At 37.0% G+C, this 14231-nt stretch overlaps 1 protein-coding gene across 1 annotated transcript; it reads right to left on the minus strand.

Moving 5' to 3' along the window:
* Positions 1-4556: 4556 nt before the first annotated feature.
* LOC145232461 (creatine transporter-like) lies at positions 4557-13158 on the minus strand. Its single transcript, XM_080097093.1, has 12 exons — positions 12998-13158; positions 12804-12935; positions 12126-12342; positions 11871-12003; positions 11433-11567; positions 11125-11228; positions 10966-11059; positions 10656-10799; positions 10175-10312; positions 7209-7418; positions 6656-6832; positions 4557-4805 (listed from the first exon to the last, which is right to left on the minus strand). Exons 1-12 carry the CDS (start codon positions 13149-13151, stop codon positions 4725-4727), a joined length of 1719 nt encoding a protein of 572 aa, XP_079953219.1. The 5' UTR covers positions 13152-13158; the 3' UTR covers positions 4557-4724.
* Positions 13159-14231: the final 1073 nt, after the last annotated feature.

Here is a 14231-nt window from a genome sequence, read left to right on the forward strand (position 1 = left end):
ATTGATCTGTAAAGTGGAAACTAGAAACTCCTGACTCCACTGATGACGAAATATTCCGTTTGGCTCAACTGATCGTTCTCGTCTCACTCCAGTGCGTTTGCCCTGGACATGACGTCACCGCCAAACTCGACCGAAATACTTTTTTTAAAAAACGAGCATCTAAAAAAAACGATACACAGAGTTTTGCCGAAACTGGATATTGCCGTATTTTTTTTACGTAAGATGACATTTCCAGTCCAACATATTTGATATACGATTGCAATAATGCCAGCCTATCAACATTCACCTACATAAAGTTCAGAAAAATATAGCATAAAGCAAACCAAAGAAATTGGTAAGAACAATTTAATCAAAACGTATCTATCGCAAGTGTTTTTCGACTGCCCGGCAGTCACTGCCGTTGCACATGTTAAAGTTTTTCACTGCCAGAAGCCTAAACTCATTTAAATGACGCAATGATTTGTAAGCCGGGACATGAATTGTCTAACTATTGACATATATGAGCCAAAAATACAGTACGTTCTATTGGGTATATAGGGCGGAATTTCCTGGTAGAGTAAGCTTGTGCTCGTATTTTTAGTGGTGCTTCACTAGATACTCCACAATCGTTTTGTTAGTTGATATATATTTTTTTTCTTCACGGGGTTCGAACCCAGGACTCTCCCGGGGACGAATCCCGATCAGGTTTTTTATGTCTGTATATGGGCCAGGCGCGCCAGACCGTTCGGCCAAGCTCCTGCCCTGTTAGTTGATATTACGTTGTCGTTAGCCTGCTTAACGCCCGAACTCCACCACCTGTCGAATTTGCCACAATAAACTGTTTGTTGTTGTGGCTTGTTTTGGAGTTCCTGAGCTCCGAGAAAGGCGCGTGTAAAAGTCCTTTACCTATTCTACTCTTACATCTTGACAGGCAGAATGTGATAGCAGTCAGTTTCACATGTAGGCTACTTGAGTTAAGTTAAGTTTATTTCGCTTTGTGAAAGAAAACATATAGCGACACATTAGCACAAAATTTGTGTCGTTATGAAAAGACACGTTGAAGGCTTGGAAAAGATCGGTTAATATTAACAAATTATATTCGGCCGAAATCCAATCTTTGTTAGAAAATTCGCCAAGCCCTTATAGCCTGGATGTTGCTTCTTTTGCTGCCCAGGCAAAGTTCCATTTGGTAAGTTTTGGGCAGTTTTGATTGCTAAGTTATATTCAAGGTGTTTGTTGATAAGATTTATTGGAAGTAGTAACTAACGAAACGAAATAAAAAGTGGGATTTCAGTAGCGTTTAACATACGATTAAATGTGCTTGTAAGTTGTTTTACATTTAATTGGAACAGAGCAGAAAATAAAATATGTGTGTGATTTTTCGAAGAAAAAATCGCATTCAAACTCCAACAAAAGATACAGAGATACTTCAATGCGTAACGTCTGCTTGTTATGGAAAACTAGCGGTTTGAAACTGACCTGCTTTAAAGTAACATCAGATATAGGCTACTTTTACAGAAGCGTATATAACTAGAAACGCAGTGTCAACAGTTAACAATCATTATACGTGCATTATGGTGCTGAAAAACGTTTTATAGGTTTTTCTAAATGGCAGACATTGGGGTTTGTGTGGTGATGATGATCGTGTTTTACTCCCAGCTCGCAAGTTGTAATTGGGATACGTATCGTTGATTACAAGAAGAAACAACCACAACCTTCTAATAGTTCAGATATTTGGTCCTGATAGTGGAAACGTTTGGACCCTAAACCACTGCCTCCCAACAGTGGGGTAGGCAGCCAAAAATTTTGGGAGGGGCCAAATGATTTGTTGTCTAATACAATTATTTGCTAACGCTCGGCGTGCTTTTACCAAACACGTGACTTGCCAAACTGTGGTTCGACTGGACAGCCAAACGCTTTATTGATTTATTCCGTGTGTGCATAAATAAAAAAGCATGGATTTTGCCTTACAACTTGGTGACAAAAGTCATTGTTGGTAATAAATATATTCCTTTGATAGTTGAGAGACGAAACCACAATGATGAGGGACGAAACTACACTAAATTAAAGTTTATCAATAAACAACTTGGGGCCATGGCCCCTTTGGCCCCTCCCTGGCTACGCCACTGCCTCCCAACCTTTTCCAGCTCACGGCCCACTTTAAAAAAAAAATTTGGGGGCGGACCACTGTTTTAACACATTGTACTTTTGCCTCAAATTTACTTCCTGCCTTTATGAAACCGTATTTGATGTATTCTGGGTCCAAATGAAGCTAACAAAGAGAGTTCTGGCATCAAGATTTTACAACTAACACAAGTACTGTTGTGACGCGACAATCGCAGTTTGGATGTGTAATAAAGGCGTTGCGGCTTTCATAGTGAGTAATATGTTTGTTTTTGATAATATAGTTAAACTAGAAAGAGTGTTCACACGAACTGTAAAATTTTTAATGATAATACTTCTATTTTAGTATGATAATAGTTTGACAAGTTTCGCGGCCCACGAGAAAGAACGTCGCGGCCCACCAGTGGGCCGCAGACAACCGGTTGGGAAGCGCTGCCCTAAGCTATCTTGTTTATAAGATCAATATGTAGCTAAGTTGTAGAGAGGAAGAAATATTCGCACACTAAATCGTTCCCTACCGAGATCATCGAAATTACCCCGAAATACTGTTGCTGCAAACTGCTTGAAAGTGGCTGTTTGCAGCATTTCGTTGTTGCAGCTGTTGGTTAAAAAATCGCTTTTAGTTCCTCAACAGCATATGGACCTGATGAGAACGATTCGTCATTCGCAAAATCAACTTGGCCGAATGGCCTTGCGCGCCTGACCCATATAAAAAACCTGATCGGGTTTCGTCCCCGGAAGTATCCTGGGTTCGAACCCCGTGAACGACAAAGGGCAATTTTCAGTTCTCGGACTGCCGCCTGATTGTCGAAAAATACACAAATGTCAATTAGTGACAAAGCCTGTAGCTCCCACAAAAAAGTAACTACTTTTTTCGACAGTTATTTCTGGTTCCTGAGATGTCTAAAACTTAGTGTACGTTATTGCTTATCAGAATATGATTGGCTTAATTGTAAGGAATGGCGCAATATTCATGAATCAAATGACCAGATTCGTTATGGAGACCTACGAAATAATCCCGAGATATTAACTACTTGCAGGCTGCATGCGGCATTTCGTTGTTGCAGCGAAGAGAAAACAATGCGCATGATGAATTGTGGAAAACGCACCATGTAATGAGAGTCAACTGCTGCATGAGCAATGTATCTGCCTGTTCAATGTATCAGTTCACTGCTAAAAAGCCACATATGAAAGATTCTACAGAGAGTTGTCACTCATGTTGTCACTCACCTATAACGACTGAACGATTTGGACTTTTTACTCTACCTCTACCTTTGCCGGAGGATCCAATTTGACAATCGTAAAAATCCACGTAGGTGATTGACAGTAAAAAAGTGCACGCATATTAATTGCTCACATGAAACGTGTGAAAATGCTGACAATATTTTTGTTTTGTTTTCAACCATTCTGCTTCTGCAACACAATGCCACTAACAGACACTTTTTTGAAAAGTTTGTTTGATTTTGGAACAATGTTTGACCGACAAATTTTACAAAGTCTCTGAAACAGAATTTCAATCATCAACAAACCTTGCAAAACAGATTCAAACATCGACAAAATCTCACATCGGTTTAATACTTGGTCTGAACTACAAAGTTGCAAAATATCGGACCAGCAAGAAACTGCAGCAAAATTCATCGGCGCTCTGTAGGCAACCTCCTAACAGTTGTGGTTGCAAAAATCTTGTTTTACAAAAAATGTTTTTTTACAACTTGCTTTAATGCAGGCCAACACTGCGTCCATGGACCATATTCACTGCTTATGGTGAAATTTATCACGTAAAATGCACTAATTTAAAACAAATTTCTTTGTGGCTGCTGTTGTTTGTGGGGTGAAAATTAAACTAAAAACATACGGATAACTTTTCAAAATTCCAACGAAGCTAAATTTTTACACAATTATCACAAATATATATTTTAGTGTGAGCAGACAGACGACAATTTGACTTAAGATGAAACTTACTACAAACCAGATTACACGATGCGCTCATTTGGTTTAAGGTCGTATTATTCGAAAACCATTGCATTTTTTTGAAACAATTCATGACTACGAATATTGGGTTAAATATTTTTATTGTTCGGTTTCTTACGTTTTAAGACAGTCAAAGAACACAATTGGGAAAATTGATTCAATCTAACACAATCCGTGGGCAATAACGTACTATAGGCTATGTATGTGTAGTCTAAGTAAGATTACAAATCATAACTTACTTACAGCTTTTGAATTTACGCAATCAATACTCGACACCATATCGGATTGGAGTGATATAAAGAAAAACACTTTTCCCATTTGCCTAATATAATGTCGCTTAACAGGTGACTTATCACAACACTTCCCTGGCGATTTACTATAGATTGTCTGATAACTTTTTCAAATTAACCTTGAGTCTACACTGCGTGATTTCTGCCAACATGTATTTTACCTTAAAGTCGAGGTGCCGCGTCTATGGCATTTCAACAAACCCTATTCAATTTTATAAAGAACATTCCGTCTGGTATACAATTGATATAGTAGGGTGTGTAAGCAAGTATTAGAGGCTTGCATGTATAGTTAAAATTAAGCTTTTGCAAGTGAGTTTACATGAAACGTTCTACACAAAAAAATACGTTTAAATGCGTTGCTTATACACTGTCAAAACTATAAAGTTGAACATTTTCTTGATTGACGTTCTGAGCTTCTTCAGTCTTAGTTGAGCGAAATAACTGAAAAAACGTAAACACGACTGAATAGGAGCATTGGTAACAAGAAACATAAGTAAGTGTATTGTAGGCTAATATCAGTTAGAAACTTCTATCATAGATGTGCATGCTCTTCGAGTCTAACTGTCACAATTATCATGTCAAACAGAAACCAAAACTTGCACCAAAAACAATACAAAAAGAAAATTTGATTTTAATCTATAACACTTTATTACAAAGTGTTTGTTTATATCGTTTCATCGGCTAAAAGTGGGCCCCGTGTTCAAACTGTTAGTAAAAACCCGCAATATTGACCAACAAAACTCTACGTACTAATTGAGTACCAATTACGATAAAAACATACAACTTATATGACGGGTTTATTGCCATACGTGCATTGCCTACACCAGGGGTTCTTAAACTGGGGGGCGTGAGGGGTTTCGCAAGGGGGGCGCAGCACAAACTGGCTGCAAAGTTTTCACCTGCAAACAATTGTAAATGAATGCATGGGAATAATGTCGGCGCTGGTTTCGAACTTATTGTTTGGAAATTAAAGTAAACTTTTCATTACTGTGAAATGGGTGTCCAGCCCACGAGGCGATTTTTATATTGGCGCCAAGATATGGTCGTTCTAAAAATCCATTTAAAATCTGTTGTATAGTTAGTCTCATCTTACAAGCAATACAAGTAACAAAATAAGGCAATTGTTTGCGCACAATTAACACTTTGTACTTTGTGACGTGACAAGACTGGTTTTGGATCAATCCTGGGCGTTGCAATCTCATCAAAGTCGGAACGGTAATATTAATTCTACATGTCGTGACAGTAAACTTTCGTAAGGAGTAGATTAATTTTTGAATGTAACAAAGTTATCAATACGATTTGGCAAACCAAAAATTGGGTCGCGAGCCGGATGAAATGACCTCGCGGGCCGTAGTTTGGTGACCCTTGTGCTAGAACAGTGGTTCCCAACCTTTCGTGGACCATGGCCCCCTTAAAATAACTTTTTGGCCTCGTGGTCCTTCAAGTTACCATGTAGGACCTGTGCCCCCCTTAAAATGTAGATAGCAAACTCGCGTTGGAATGCGGTATTAATTTTGGCCTTAAACAGGTCTAATAGAGTAAATGAGCGTGATAAACCTCACTATAAACAAATATTATGTGAAATTGTCGATTAAATTCGGGAATAAAGTTAAAGTGAAAATGACTTTTAGTGGGTGTTTCTTGTGAATCTATGCCCGTGGCCCCCCTGGGGGGCCATGGGCCCTGGTTGGGAACCACTGTGCTAGAAGGTCGGCGGTACATTTTTTATTTGTTCCTAATTTCGCATCATAGATTGCCTTGACTTTTAGTGTATCAACAATTTCTGGGCGACATATGCCTAGTATACAAGAATACTGACGACGTGGCTCTGTGTTCGCAAAAGCCTCCTACTTGTCAACTTATCAGTGTTGAAGTGGCTTTTTCCAACGTTCGGAACTAACTTGACAGTAGCTTAAAACGGAACTGCGATGTATGTTGTTTCCGAAAAACAAAAAGAACATTATCAGTGTTAATATTTATTAAGGGGGACGTGAAATTAAATAAATAGTGTCAAGACCGCAAAAAGTTTAAAAACCCCTGGTCAACACGGTGGTCCCCAACTTTTATCAACCAATTCCTTACTTAAAAATTCAAAACATTTTCACTCCTCCCCAATAGACTACATGGTAGATTCTAAACCGTATAAAGATCATTTAAAGTTGGGTCTTTTATCAACTTCACAGTTCATTTAAATTGTCTTTATCAGGTTTAGGAACTCAAGTTCCTTCGCATAAGTTTAAAAAATCCTCTCTTGTGAGTAATTCCATGGGGAACTACTGGTATGAACAAACCTTGGTTAGTTTTCCTTTATTCTTGAGAGTCCGTGAAACTGTAAGCAACGCATAGCCAGGAATAAATATGATGCTACTGATGCTGATCAAATGACCGACAACTTCGGCCCAGCGTGGATATATGTAGTCTTGATATCTAAGTGGCTCGATAGTCGACAGGTAGTAGATTACAATCAGCTGTAATTAAGTTGGTTTAAAAGTGATTTTCGGTTAGTAGTTACAAAAAACACACAGTAAAAAGGTAAGTGATCAACAAATCATCATACTCTAACTCGGTGTGGTATTTGTCGCTAATGCCGACTTATAACCCTTAATATGCAGAAGTAAATAAAATTAAAGTGAAAATAGACATTTAAAATGAATACTAGTGTTTAATTTTGCTAGGTTTAACATTAAGTGAACGTATTGAGACATAAATAGGTCATTACATAACTTAAAAACCCGAAAGCTTTTGTTAAGGAAGTGTTTTATAAACCACAACAAATTATTTCAGCATAATCAGTTTTTGTGTAAACCAGCGTGCAACATATCGTATAGGCAGAAATTCATTTACCGCGGTTATTGCTGGGGTGACAAACTTCCACGACACTTTGAGCCAGATTCGACCTCCCCATCGGTCACCGGTCATTTTGATGATATCTTCCCAATGTCGATCAAACCCATAAAACCAGGCCACGGCCACACACTCACATGTTGCTATAGTAAACAGACACCAGCCAGAACCGACGTAGCGTATCATAATTTCAAACACGTAGACTCCACCCTAAAAAGGGTTTTATGAGTAGCACTTTTGCTCAAAACGAAAGCGTGATTATTCGTATATTTGGAAAACCTTAAAGCAAGAATACCGACTTTTCCGAGTTAACTTCCACGTAAACCGTACGCATATTTTCAAAATGTTTCCGAATTCGAACAACGGGTTTTTTAAACCAATCACAATAGAGAAAGTTTGCGGGTCGCGGCAACTTTTTTACCCGATCACAACATACCCTGCGTATCAGACTTTATTGACCAATCACCTTGCGTAGCAACAGGCCGTCCATCATAAGTTATTTGAAGTATATTCAGCACAGTTTAGTGATGGTTGTAATGGTTACATGCAATCGCAATTGTTTATTCTTTTTTAAACAACGATTAAAAAGGTTTTAAAGGTAATTTCAGTCTGTCATTATTGAAAAGAATTCTCTGCTGCAAATTGGGAAAGTCACTAAAAAAGAAACTATCAATGACTCAATGGTTTTCTGACTTGAGATTTATGTCAAATTTAGAGTTAAATCCATGGCAAGAAACTAATTACAACATAAGTTTATGACCAGATTTTCCAGTATTTTAGATTGGAAACAAAAAGCATGAAAAATTTCCATCTTTTGCGCTTAACTTACTACATATGCAGTTCAAACACAATCAAGTCTTACCCAAAAAGACAACCTCCAACGACAAAAATGGCAAAACACCACAAACATTGACAGCAATAGTCGCTATTGACACTCATATTTCTTTTTTGCTTGATATTAACACACTGTTATTTATGTTGGGTAGTGGCTGCCCAAAAGTTTGGGCACTTATGTGCAGAAACCCCGAAAATTGTGTTGGGTTGTGGATGCCCAATTTTGTTGGGTGTAGTAACTTGTTTTGCATAATTTGGGTATAATACTAGTTGGCCGGGTACCAATCTGCAGAAACCCCTATTTTGTTGGGCATGTCATGTTGGGCAAAAACATGTTTACCCAAACAAGCTAACCACTATTTTTGGGTACCTCAAGTTGGGTGCAATCATATGTGCCCAATTGAGTTAAGTGCTAGATGAATAAAATTACAATTGTAAGTTATTTGGAAAATAAGAAACGCCAACAAAAAATGAAACGCGAAATGTGTGTAACAAGAAAACAACAGAACGGAATAACAGAAACATTGTACAGCACAAACATTTTATAGCACAAACCTTAATTTCTATAATGCTCCTAGAGCTTTTTCCATGCACGTTGGTTTGATATACTTATTGGTTTAAATTAAACTGTCCAGCGTGTACATGTGATCTCAAAGCCGTAACATTTAACACTAGTTGTGGACATTTTGTACATAATTAGTTTAATTTTAGACATAAAACATTAAACACATAAGTTATATCATGTTGTGGTGTAAATTTATTTGTTGTACTTAAAAAAAATGTAGTTTTCCTTTGAATGTTATGCAGTACCAATGCAGTTTCCTAAATGGTAAAGTTTATCTAAGCTTATTGTTCTGTTTTTGATGAATTTTACAATCTATTGCACCAGAAAAGCTATGAAGGACTTTGCATCTTTAGAAAAAGTTAAATCTTGTTATGATCCGTATTATGATGTAAATTTGTTTGTAAACCGAGGAATGTTGAATATATATTATATTACAGGCTTTTCCATCACAGACCTTTATTTCATCAACACCCACCAGTGTGTCTGTTGTATATTTCATTTTTTAATTACAAATGTAAATTGTTTTCAGGTGATATTCTATATGCCTAACGGGATGTCATTTTTTACGAAAGATTAAAGTGCTTAATGTCACAATTGTATTGTTGCACTGTTGTCACATCTACTACTTTTGGTTTGCAACAATGAGCATAAAAAAACTTGTCAAGTACATACATTTATTATTTTTATATGTCTTGGTGTATAATATACATTTTTTAATCCATAAAAATTATTTTGAAGCAGTAATAAGCCAAATATCTAGATTCTAGATGACAATTAAATTTGTGTTAGCTTTCAAAACATTTAATTGATACTAATAAAAGTTTGTACTACACTTTTCTACCTAAAGGAAACTAATTGATTGTAAATAATAGTACAAGAAAACTGGTGTCAACAAGAAAAGATAAAATAAGTGAAAAAAAAGCTGCTCGCACAAGCTGAGATAAGGAAAATAAATTTCTGAGAGTGCTGCATGTCTGTTTTTAGGTGATAGCTATTCTGTACAACATTTTTTTGGGGAAAAAGTTATTATTTAAATGTCATAAGAGATACAATAAATTTGCTTGCAGCAGTAACTCTAATAATTTACTTGATACTGTTAAAAACTGATATAAAACTTACCTAAATTTGTACCGTCGACAATACTGAAGTTAAAGTTACCGCCTAATAGCAACCTTGACGTGACGTAACGAAAACCAGCAGATTTCCGCTGTTGTGATTGGCTGAAAAAGCCTGTTGTTCGAATTTGGAAACATTTTGGAAATAGACAAACCGTACATGAGTCATTATGTAGAGCAGGGGTGCACAACCTTTCCGTGTATCACCAACGGCCGCCAATACGCTGCTTTTTCAGATTTTTTTTTAACTACTGGTGTTGAAAGGTTTTTATCATATATGTACCATCCAATATGGCGCCTAAAAAGCCGTTTTTTTTCGGGAAGGGTTCAGGCTTAGGTTTCTTTTAAAAAAACGCCCCTGATTCGAGCCTGTGAAGAGTTTATGAAGTCGGAGTGAATCAATGTCTTCAAAAAAACCCTAAAGCACACAGCAGGCTGTTCTTGCCACCGACCTGCGTTAACATTGGAAGGCCAAGGAGCATAAGTATGACGAAAATGACAAACTGTGCAATGTGTCTCCCATATCGATGTTCGCGAATGCTCCGCACGTTGTCCATTATTATTGCAACAGCCGATTCCAGAAGTACAAACTGCAAAACAAAAACATGCGGTGAAGCAAAAATTCTGAAAAAAAGATTGTGTATAATATGCAAATCATACGATCAAAGATTCCCTATGATCCTTTCCAAGGACAATTTGGTGGTTTCACAAATTTCACAGTTGGGAACCGATAATTGCAGTTTTGTAATTTTTATTTTAGTCTTCTATATCAACTCTACAAAATACAAATTTTCTGCCAAATAGTAGGGGGTTAGTTCGAATAATTCTGTTACAATTTTTGAACTTTTCAAAAAAAAACTCATTTGGTAAAATCGTCAATTCAAAGTGTTCTATTGTAGATCTAAAAATACTTAACAACAAACAAACAGCTACTTGAGAATCAAGTCCGAGAAGAAGAAGAGTCAAAAAGAACATCGCGCACCACAACTGAGGAAGTGGAAGAAGTGACAAAGCTTCGGGATAAGTAACAAACGCCAGACCGGGTCCAGATGTTGCTACTTTGTCAATTGTTGTATTCTGCAACAATAAAATGTTTGCATTTCACCTACATGTTTTTTGTGCACATGTTTTTGGCAAAAAATAATCATTTTGCAAATCTTATAAGTTTTGAAGTTGGGTTTCGTAATCCAAATTTCCGGATATAAAATTTAGTAGTTAACTATACCACATTGGAAACACTTACTTGATATGTAGCCATGTAACCTAGAGTTGAAAACACAGCAAAACCTGCCGTAAAACTTGTCAAAAAGTTGGCGATGACAATTGCAAATGCATCCCTATCAACACAAAATTTACACAAGACGATAATTTTCTTTTAAACATAGGTAAAATGTTTTAGCACCTCCAAAAATTGTGATGGTAATCGTTAAATCCTCCAAGTACTATCATGCTTCCCATCGCTGGTCCATTGCTAAACGTGATTTGGGAACAGGCTCCTACCCATGTCTGCAAATGAAATGCAAACATTCGGTTTTCAGACGTTAAAGTTAATTACAGTGTTACCATACATCTTTTATTGGAGCAACAAAAACAAATAGTTATACCCCAAAATAGTTCCTTACAAATATTTACATGCTAACAAAGTTTGCCGCGATTGTGACTTAAGCACACAACAAAGAAAATCATATTTTTGTTTATTTGTAGGTATACCGATACTTCCATCAACTTTTCCAATCTAGGTGTAAGATAATACGTCAATCCCTTCCATGCCCCCTCCAGTGTTAAACTTCGTACCGTAATGACGACTATCAGTAAAAGTGGAAGTGTAGCCGTGACATAAACAATCTGCAATCAATCAAAAAGATTTGTGTTGCACAGTAACATATAGATTCCCATTGATGTAAATTCTTTTGTAAAACAATGTGTATATTATGCACTAAACAATGTTATCGAAACATTGCATTGTCAGTCCGGGTAATTTCCGCTGTTTGCTGCTTTTCAAATAAATTTGTGTTTATGTCTTTGCTGTATACTGTGCAGTGTCGTCTTTAAAATAATATATAATTGCATGATAGCTATTTTACAAACATGGTACTCCACAGTGAAGTAAAACAACGACCATTAGAGGTTTCTGTACAAAGACAGTACTTTGGTGGATGTCTTGATTCCTCTGAAAGTGCAGAGATAAAAGATAAGCCACAAAATGCAACTGTACATCACCAAATCCGATTTCAGGCTCCCTGGTTCTTCAATACTTGATGTCAAGTTCAGCACCTCTCGCCTTCAATGTAAAAGTTCTTGGTTTTAAATTTGAAACCTGCCGACGTGTCAACTACGGTTTGAATTTTTGACAAAATTATACTGTTTTTGACAAACAAATTATATCATCAAAACAATACCCACTTCCAATATTCAGTTGCCGCTGAATTTGTCCCGTTGCTCGCGTTGTGTTTCATTTGCTCGACTGTGATGCATGCTGCAGTGTTCCATTCATTATTGCAATTGGCCCATGGCAATTCGGCAGAAAAGCTTTTGACAAAAAACTTGAGGCACCAAACCAATAAGACTGGATATATTGCGTCTATCATCAACATTATGACAAACTGGGCAAAGGCAATCCCTACAAAAACGTAAAAAACAGCTTGTCACAATATTACTTAGTCAGGCGGTGAAAGTAGTTTCAATTCCAATTCGTGAATAATGTGCTTGGCGCGTTAAAGTTAAGGAGTTCGTCAATGCAGGGGTCGGCCACCTTTTTTTTTACTGCGGACCGTTTTGAAACAATACTTTTTTGTCGGAAAGCCCTTTGAAATAACAAATTTTTGGCAATGACAGTTCATTACAGCTCATATAAGGGACTACAACTTTGATTTAACCGAAGTTTTTTTTTGCCACAACAAGAGTTTAACACAGAAATTGTATTTCAAAGACTTTGCCGACCACTGATTTAATGCGTAAACAACGGGGTGTGCTTAAACAACTGCTGAACCAATCCCACACAACAATACAATGTAAAAGCTTAATTTAAATTAAACTGATGTTGTAACAAAACCAAATAATTCTGTACCCTAGTTAACAAACCTTTAAAAATCGGAATCTCTGACCAACTTTTAACGAGACCCGACCGAGACTTTTGACCAAGTGAAATTTCCAAAATGAGTATGGGAGCGACAACCAGAATGCCAAAAATAAAATACGCCACCAAAAATGCACCTGGACAGAAAAAAAAAACGCTGTCAAACTCCACGTAAACTGTTAACTAAATTTATCCTCACCTCCACCGTATTTAAAGCACATTTGTGGAAATCGCCAAACGTTTCCTAAACCAACTGCGTAACCTATAGTAACAAACATGAAGTCCCATGATGTTTGCCATTTTGGCCTTGTTTTCTTGGCGACCGCCTTCAGTTTGCTGTCGGATAAATCCATTTTCAGTTTTTGTCATTTCTTACCAAAACCTAGTTGTAAGTTACGTAAAAATAAATTGCAGGTTAATTAATTTTGTTTTTTAAATATTTTTGTTCTTGGGTCTAAAAGGGGCAGTTGAAATCAAATACTCTATAGTCACAAACAAGCAGCCCAACAATAACGCCTAAATATATTTACATGGTACAGCAAAGAAAAATACTTTTGTTTGTTAAAAATGCTACCCTTTTGTAATATTATCTTGGTTGCAACGTGCAGCTGCTACAGGACATTTGCTGCATTTTGTCTACCTCTGCTCTAAATCAAAACCTAGAACCATACAACCATAAATAGACATCTCAGCATTGCATGTATGATTTTCGGGCGATTGTTTTCAACTGACACTAAACAGAATGTCTTACAACTTTTCCCTTTCTGCTGCTTATTTTTTATCCGCAACAAATTTCTCTCCGGGCCAAATTAGTATTTTTTAGGGGAAACTAAAAATGTCAAAATAGAGTTTTTTATTTTCGCGATGTTAACAACTATTATTTCCTCAGGAAATAATCCTCATTATTATATCCATCCATGACAACACAACTTTGCCAAAACAGCATACCCAACACAACCACTAAAATACAACATGTGTATAAACGCCATTTGATAAACACATGAAAAAACGCATTTCGTGAGTTTACGAGTCCGCAAATTAACTGTTATTTAATTGTTAGAGGGCGTGACTTTTTCAGCCCAGACACCAAGCAAGGTCGTTTGCGCCATTTTTCAGAACGACTCGCTTCAGAACGGTTAACCTATCAACACCATAACTCACGTCAGCCGCACATTTAGCTAATTTTCGATCAGTGGCGCAAAGATTTGGGGTAAAAAATCATACGGCCCGTCAACGAAAAACTCGCGAACCGGCGGTTGCCGAACCCTGTCCTAAGGGATCGCGGACCCCAGTTTAAGAATCTCTGGTTTGATGGTACTTGGTACCAACTTATTTTGTCTTTTCCGAAAGTTACGTTCGGAAAATACAATTTTTTGTAGCGGAATTTTTAATTTCTTTTGTACCGAAATTTTTGAATTTTGTATGATTAATCA

Source organism: Phallusia mammillata, chromosome 1 (assembly GCF_965637545.1).
Source record: "Phallusia mammillata chromosome 1, kaPhaMamm4.hap1.1, whole genome shotgun sequence".
Taxonomy (NCBI): domain Eukaryota; kingdom Metazoa; phylum Chordata; class Ascidiacea; order Phlebobranchia; family Ascidiidae; genus Phallusia; species Phallusia mammillata.